The sequence below is a fragment of the Pseudoliparis swirei genome, chromosome 8 (assembly GCF_029220125.1).
Source record: "Pseudoliparis swirei isolate HS2019 ecotype Mariana Trench chromosome 8, NWPU_hadal_v1, whole genome shotgun sequence".
Lineage (NCBI taxonomy): Eukaryota > Metazoa > Chordata > Actinopteri > Perciformes > Liparidae > Pseudoliparis > Pseudoliparis swirei.
Window position 1 is genome coordinate 6,253,846 of NC_079395.1, and position 8,718 is coordinate 6,262,563.

The window sequence follows — 8,718 nt, forward strand, 5'->3', positions numbered from 1 at the left end:
GACGATTTAGTCTCCAAATAAGTTTTGCTTGACACGGTCGATGCAGGTAATATTCTTACCTCATTGAGAGAAGAAAATTAAGATCGTGGGGCACATGGTGGATGTTATTACCTCAAATAATGACAATTTTCACTGTTTATTCATATGAGCCATTGTTTTACTACTTCTACTTCATTACCATAAAAGTAATACCAGCAAATACCAGCAAAGTAGTACACGTAATGCACAGTGTTGAGTTTTTACTGGTTTATTGCTGCGTACAGGCAATTGTGACATCTTTAGCATACATATGTCCTGGAGTGTGCATGCTGTATTGATCAAAAACACTTTGTTGGTTTGAAATAAAGGTTCTTGTAGACCTCAATAAGGATTTCTATGTTGTGGTGATTTCATTGTTGTGTCTAAAGAAATGTAACAAAAGATAATACTTTCAGCAGTAAAGGAAGCAAAATACAGTCTGTGTCAACTAACAGTCGTACTGGATCATCACACATTTAAAGGCACTTTTTGAAGCGGTTTGCTCTTTGTGTTGTTTGTTTGTTTGCTTGCTTGTAGCTCTGGTGAAATGTGTTTCTTCATATAGCTTTTGTTGATTGTTTGGCAAAAAGGCAAAGATATTATTACTCCATGTCATCGTGGTTATGGGTTGACTCGTTGATCACCTGAATGAGGATGTGGAGGACAGAGAAAGATGTGAGCAGGGAAAATAACCAACAGAAAACTACTTTATTAATTGGAAATCACTTGAAGTGGATCCTACCTGACCGTCCCTTGTCTCAATGGTCTTGATCAGAACCTTCCTAGTAGTTGTAGATTCAAAATGGGGTTTGGAATCAAGCATAGCTTCTAACAAAAATAAATCAAACGGTGTGTGTTATTATATTATCCGGCAATTTAATAACCGATGCTAACATTCCTGCTGTTACAACATGGCGGACTGCCATCCTACCTCTCAGGTTCAGAGATGAGAAGTTTGGCAGTGGGGTGGCGATTCTGAAAAAGGGAGCAAGTGTAGTCCGCAAATCAACATGGGTGTCCTGTTTGCATGCCGTGATTTTTCATGCGCATATCTGTCAGCGAGGCTTTTCTCCACCTGCTCTCCTCTCCTTCCAGCAGCTTCCTGTAGGTGGCGATCTCAATGTCCAGGGCCATCTTGACATTCAAGAGGTCCTGGTACTCGCGGAGGTGACGAGCCATCTCGTCCTTCATGTTGTGAATGTCCTCCTCCAGGCGGCCGATGGTGTCCTGGGAACCGTCCGTCTCCAGGGAGAAGTTCTCCTCCGTGTCCCTCATCTGGCGCTCCATGGACTCGTTCTGGAAGGTCAGCCAAGTGGGAACAAAATGACACTTAGGCAATAATAAATGTCAATAAGAAAATAAATATAAAAGGTGATTTTTTTTTGTGTGGAAATAAACTATCGCTGAATATTCAACTATTTTTCAATTCCTTTTGTCCATTTGTTTGATTCCCGCTATGTATCAAGAAAAACTCATTTCTTTGTCATCGGAAGTCGAAATTATTTTACTCACAGTTCCTTTAAGGGCATCCACCTCACAAGTAAGGGACTGCACTTGGCGTCTGTAGTCAGTGGCCTCTTGCTTGGCCAGTCTCAGAGCATCACTGTGCCTGGCTGCAGCGTCGGTGAGATCAGCAAACTGGCAACCAGAGTGACACAGGCGGAGAGAAGAGGGGAAGAACGGAGAAATGAAATCCACTGTTCAATAACTGACGAGTCAGAGGTTGAGGAATATTGCCTCTGGCTGGTAAGGTGAAGCATGTAAATGATGAAAGATGCGGCTACAAAAAGGCTCGTCGACGTTACACTGCAGCGCGGTGGTGGAAGGCAACGCTATTCACAACAATCCAATGTCTGAAGGTCATAGAGAAGGAGAGGTTCCTCTTTGCAGCATTGGTTTTTAGCCTTTACGCGGAAAAACTACAAACTTAAAACAAGCTGTTCTTTGGCTACATAGGAGCAGTGGAAACACGCTGTAAACACACCAGGTAACTTGTGAGGGAAGAGACACCTGTTAACAGGTCGAGAGGATGAGGAGCAGCATCATTCATTTGGAGTTGTGTTTCGGCCACCTGATGAATGTCGGTCCAATACTCAGTCTATTTTAGCTCCATTTTGGTCTCTACCATATCCTGGGGGAATTATATGTCCCCTCGGCTGCTAGATGCTACTCAGAGTTCACCAGTTGGTTGCTTACTTTGTCAGCTATTTGGTGCTTAGGAGGTCGAGCCTCCCGAGTCCCGCAGCATAGAACACTGCTGACAAGGGCCATGAAAAGGGACCAAAGCAGTAAAGATGGGGGCCAGAAATCCAAAAGAAAGAGCTGAGTCAATGAAATGCTCCATAAGGTTTAAGGGATCTGCAGAGTCAGATGGGTTCAATATATAATGGTGTTCAAATACAGATGGAGTGAAGATGTCTCTGCTCAGAGCATATTGTACACCTCTTTACACTGCACACTTGTGGTCTAATTACAAAAAAGCTAAATTACAGAGACTTCAAGTAGCTTCATAATGATGCCATGACAATATTGAAGTCGAGCTAGTAAAATGTTTGTGGCTGAAGGAGTTATATGTTCCAAGCTGTTTTAAGAAATCTTAAGTATAAATGTATCTGCCGGGTTAATTAAATAATCATGGGTTTTATCAAACATAAAGTTGAGTTCTACACGCTACCAGTCTCAGCTGTGGAGACGTTGGTACAGATGTCTATTTAAGGCATTTGTAGGTCTATGTATTCAATGTGTTGTACTATTTGGACCGTGAGTCTGAAATATATGTTTGATTATTTGATTGACAAGCAGTCAAGTGATCATTTCCCCCCAAAAATAATTTTGATTATAGCTGCTTTAAGTTTTATCGATCCATAATAAGCTACATTTGTTCTAACACATTAATTCTGTTGCTTTTGGATTTCCTGAACCTTTTTTTCCTCTCCATCCTTGCGGAACGTCTTTACCTTGGATTTGTACCATTCCTCAGACTCTTGGAGGTTTTTGGAGGCCAGGTTCTCGTACTGCAAGCGGACGTCTCTCAGAGCACCGGTCAGGTCGGGTTTAGCCATCTCCATGTCCACATGCACGTGCTGCTGCTGCTGCTGGATCTGGTTCTGCAGCTCCAGCATTTCCTGCAATATAATCAATATAATGTACAAGTACACAGACTGTGTATTTGAATGGCCTCTTGGATACTTTTGTAGGACTTTTCTGGCGGTATTTTAATTGCTCTGATGCATTGAACCCTACCGATTTCCTCATTTGGCCAGTGGCCAGATTAACAAATATATCATAATATGTGGTCCGGTATTCAGTCGGGCGCCTTTAGCTTCTTAGGCAGTACATGTGCGATGGTTCCACAGCAGACCGGGTCAGCTGCAGACACAGAAAAGGACGCTCACCTCGTCGTGCAGCTTCTTGAGGAAGATGATTTCCTCCTGGAGGGACTCCACTTTCCGTTCCAGGTCCAGTCTGGCGAGGGCGGCGTTGTCCACGTCCTGTGCAGTGACACTGACTGTTAAGAAGGTGACTGGTGAAAGTGACGTGAATTATACATCATGTGTTTGCTGACAGAGAAGGAAAAATACTCGCACACACACACACACACTGTCCCATTGTTCAGCGGAGAGGCAAGGTCACAAACACAATCATCCAATAGAAATGTACTGCAGGCACATGACGAGTGTCACTGCAGATGTTTCCATGTGTCGTATATACTGCAGCAGCTTTTAAAGAAATCACTGATCACTGTTGAGCAACCACAGCCACAGAGCATTATTCAAGAGCCCTTTAATCCCATTTGTTGTTACCTAACTGCATTTTCTTTACCCTGAAAGTATGTCAATTGAATCATTCCACTAGAAACTCTGTTACTGAGTGTTATAAGATACAGTAATTACTGCACCTCACCGTTTGATAACTTTGCTGAATGAAGCATGAAGCAAATGCTCTTATTACAACATAATATATCGTCAAACATTGTGTTGTATTCAACACATCCCGCCGCCTTCTATTGAATGCTATCTCTCGTAGGTAAACACTCGGCGTGGCACCAGACCGCTGGGCTTTGTCGGGCCGTTGGCAGGCTGCTAATTGAGGTATCAGCAAATGAAGGAGCTCTAATGACACAAACAAAGTGTGCTATTCAGCAGGGTTTCCCAAAGCAGGCCCGGGGGCTGGAAGAGTGACTGTCTGCCTGACTGAGCGAGAGCCGGCTGCAGGCCCTGCATTGTTGACTCTGTGCCACCATGGCGGACTTCCTTCCTGCCATTCAGATAGACAAAGGTCACAGCGGTGGCTTGTATTGATAACACTCCTGCATGCCCTAAAAATCACATCATCACTGGAGCGAAATTCATTTTGAAACTTTTTGCATCACTCATCATTTCATTAATCTCCATTAAACCCAGTGGGAGGGAACAAATCCCCGAAAAAACGATAAGGAGTGACATTACTAAGCTCCGAAGCTTTCCCAGAGGGAGACGGCCACATCGCATGGCGGCGCGTCTTCTCGCTCTGATAACCACGCTGAGCCCACGTTGGTTGTGGTGTCCAGCTCATTCAGTGTGACCAGTCAGACTTAAAAAAGATCTCCTCTCACTGCAGGCCTGATTAAACTCCACAGCCATGACGTGGTCTTTTGTAGCGCAACAGGGTCGGTTCTACTTGGGATCATGGCTCAAATCTGCTGTTGTGCAGTTCAAATTGAGACTCAGAGATCATTGAAGTTTATCTCATCTCTTTGACATAACTTGTCATCAATTTAAAGCGCCACGTAAGCAGGAATAACAAGTGGGTGGTGGGTGGGTGGGTGGGGGGGTGGGGGTGCTCAGAAGCCGTCAGCATCTTCTGCTCTAGAAAGTCATTCCCCTTTGTCACTCTCTTCGCAAGATTCCCATCTATCACATTTAAACAACAACAGAGGTGAGTGAGTGAGGATGAACCCGATGCCAACAGTGGGACAACACTTCCGTTTCATCACGTGAAATCATAATGTACCTGTCTGAAATTATGCATGGTGCCCTCAGCCTCCTCCCGGTGGGACATCTCCTCGTGCAACCTGCAGGGACAGACAAAAAGCATCCCTTTTTTTCAATTTTCAGAACAGGCGAAGGGGAAAACTGACACAACCCTCCTTCTTCATGCCTCCCCTCTGTTTGCCTTTTCCTCCACTCCTTCAGGCATGACCACATGTAATTCATGGGACAGGGATGTTGTATGTGGACAGATTGTAAAGCCCACTGAGGCAAATTCGTTATTTGTTGTTGTGTATTTTTGTTGTTGTGTATTTTATTCAGTCAATCATTGCAATACAAGACAATATTATTCTATATAATATACAAAACAGAAAGACTGAAAATGTATAGGTAGAAGCAAAAAATGATTATATATATCCTAAATTGAATTATTTGTGATATTGGGCTGAATAAAATAAACTGTGTTCAATTTCAGTGAGAATTAAACTTCAGTCGGACAGAGAGCTGCGTCAGCACTTCATGTTCCGGTTTAGCGCAGTGTCGGGCATAAGAAGTCTATGGTGAAGTCTGCATAATAAGTTTACGAACAATAAGCGCATTTGCGCTTATTGGAAATGGAATAACATCCGCAGTGAGGATTCTTTAACATCCCACAGAGGACACAGCCCTACTTCTCTCTCAGCCGGTCGATGTCCTCCGCCAGGTTATCCCGGTACACCTCCACCCGGGCCTTCTCGTTGGTCAGCTGGTCCACCTGGCGCCTCAGCTCCCGCATCTCGTCCTGGTACAGATCTCCGACCCGGGACGTGCCTTTGCCCCGCAGCTGCTCCAGCTCCGCCAGCAGGATCTTGTTCTGCTGCTCCAGGAAGCGGACCTTGTCGATGTAGCTGGCGAAGCGGTCGTTGAGCGACTGCATCTGCACCTTCTCGTTGGTGCGGTTCGTCATGAACTCGCTGTTGATGGCGTCGGACAGGGAGAAGTCCAGGTGGTCGGAGGACAGCCGGGGCATGGCCGCGCTGCTCCGGAGCCGCTGGGTCTTGGTCGCGTACACGGTCGGGGCGGAGGAGAGCCCGTAGGACACCCGGGAGGAGCGCACGGGGCTGGAGAACTGGCGCGTGGAGGAGCTGGTCCTGGTCCCGGACCCGATACCGGCTCTGTCCCCGCTGAACATCTTCCTGTAAGAAGACTGCGAGCCTACTTTAAAAGACATCTTTGTGGTATCGTTTCTCTCAATAGCTCGGAGCTGTTCTTGTCCCGTGTGCATCAGCGGAGTGCGCCTAGGAAGGCGTTCCTTAAATCACTCCCGATTTATAGTCTCCTGACTCGGCGCTGACTCGAGGGATATGTGGACTAACCAATCAGAGACAGGAACGAGAGGAGGTTGTCTTTCAGGTACCGAACAGAACCTGGATCCAACTGGGCCAAACTGTTATTGCGCACAATAAAGTCATTACAAATAAACAATTTAAAGGGTCTGGCACATCAGAGATGTCACTGTGCACGAGCTGAAATCACATTTGGGTAATTACGTTGGTTTAAACAACAGCACGTGAGTGTCAGGAGATGCGAATTGGGCTATTCATAGAAGGCTACTTTTGAGGATTTCTCTTGGATTGTGGTGATCTGTCCACAAAAAATAGAAAAGCCTGAACAAGTAGGATGTAGGTGTGACCTCCCCGAACAATTTCAACTTCTTATTTGTCAGGATTCAGAAGATGAAAATGTAGATGACACAGACACATGTAAAGTGTTATTTTGGAGAAGAGGGTTTTACCACAGCTCCGTCAGGAAATTGTCATCCTCACAATCCATAGTGCCATGATACAGGGCTGAGAAGTGCTTCCTGAAATGGTATTTCTCCATTTAATCAATGTCTTTCTCCTCCTCTCGCTCCCCAGACACGTACGCATGTTCACATGATGTTTGTCAAATCAGTTTATGAAGCATTGCATCATAATATTTCTCGGCCACACGGTGCTGCTGCTCTTTATACAGAACACAACATAAGTGGTGGTTGTTTGTCAACTAGTCTGAAGCCTAAATGCAAAAATATTTCTTTCACACATGAGTTTCACATTTTTGTCTTGCGGGTTCAGGCGGCTGCAGTAGTTTGACACACACACACACACACACACACACACACACACACCTACACACACACACACACCCACGAGATATGATTGTGCAGGGAAAAACCCAGCGACTATGTGAGCTTTATTTTTGTAATTTATTCTCTAAATGTAAAACAAAAATGAGACAAATGTGTCTTGGTATTGGAGACGAAATGTATATGTAGAAATGTTCTTTGTTGTTGTTGTTAGCTGTTTCTCGCTCTATTACTTTATTATTATTATTATGAATCACTTTGTGTTGGACGAGAGAGAATCGCATTTTTAGATCCTCTGTATGTTTGCACACATTGAAGAAGTGACAATAAAGATGACTTTGAAAAATATAAAAAATATATTGAGAACTTTTCATTCAGAGGGAACTGATTTTATGCGGCTAATATATATTACAGGTATTGGCTTCGCGAATTCATCAATACCAGTGGTGTTAAAGGGCCAACACAGGGGTCCCAGAAGGAGTTCAACACCCAATTGCGAAAACAGGTAATAGAAATTCACATGATCAACACTCGCTTAGAGGCAGGGGGGGGGGGGGGGGGGCACAAATTCCTGCTCCCAGGCCCATTATGAGCCAGCCGCTGCCAGTGTTGTCCACAGAGACAGACAGAGGAGGCCGGGATTGTCACAAACAGAGCAGGGATTGTGTACTGCTGATCTGTCACCTAACTGCAGCCACAGAATGCCGACTGCAGGCCGGAATTATTGTTTGTCGCCCTGTGTGTGCCAGCGCCATGGTTTAGGCCAAATAACTCCCATTCTTGGCAATGTTTGGAATTTATTGTTTTGTCCATTTATTTTTGTTGCTTAGGTTTCTTTTTTTCTCTCCAAAGCAACCACACTGCAGGGGCGATCATTACACAGAATGTCCGACAGGGCGAGAAGAAGAGCCAAATGAGACTCAACATTAGCCAGGCTCGGTCAGCATATAATGGGATGGGGAAACAGATAAGTTTAAGCTTGTTTTTAAGGTGTCATCACGTCAAACCCGCAGGCGGCGGGCAGCAAAATGGCGTCCTTTGTTTCATCTCCCATGATCTCGATTCACCGACCCGCGGGCCCAGTCGCCATAGCAATCGGCCCAAACATTATTAGCCAGCGTTGAAACCGAGACAGATTCAGGGGCCATCCTGTTGACAGAGGTTAACTCTAACTGCAGATTAATGCGTTATATTGATTATAAAGTTGCATACATTAGTGTGTGGTTGTGCACGCAGCAACCGTGTGTCCTTGTTTTATTTTAGGTAACTTTTGCTTTTGCCTGATACGCTTGCTCGCTTCTGTGTGGATCATGACATGGCAGATTTAGTGCGGCCCAATGTCTTTGTTGGCCCTCAGTGAATACATCAGAGTGAAGTAAATCAAAATGTGAAAAGGTCGATGCCAAGGGGCCCACAATGATTGTGTTGTCACATCTGGGCCTGATGGTCAGATTATTATCAATAGCTGAAAGTAATTAAGTAAAAGTAATTTCCTCTTTAAGCTTCTACCCGACTACATTCCACTCTATTTATCTGACAGCTAGAGTCAGATAAAGATTTGCTGAACAAAAAAAAGAAGTTTGAGTGTTAAAAACTAATGCAGTCGTTCCCAACCTTGGAAAA

General features: G+C 44.7%; 1 protein-coding gene across 1 annotated transcript; it reads right to left on the reverse strand.

The window, feature by feature from the left end:
- Positions 1-231: 231 nt before the first annotated feature.
- LOC130198532 (vimentin A2-like) lies at positions 232-8,718 on the reverse strand. Its single transcript, XM_056421722.1, has 9 exons — positions 5,660-8,718; positions 5,011-5,071; positions 3,414-3,509; positions 2,976-3,143; positions 1,531-1,656; positions 1,094-1,314; positions 950-993; positions 761-846; positions 232-662 (listed from the first exon to the last, which is right to left on the reverse strand). Exons 1-9 carry the CDS (start codon positions 6,250-6,252, stop codon positions 621-623), a joined length of 1,437 nt encoding a protein of 478 aa, XP_056277697.1. The 5' UTR covers positions 6,253-8,718; the 3' UTR covers positions 232-620.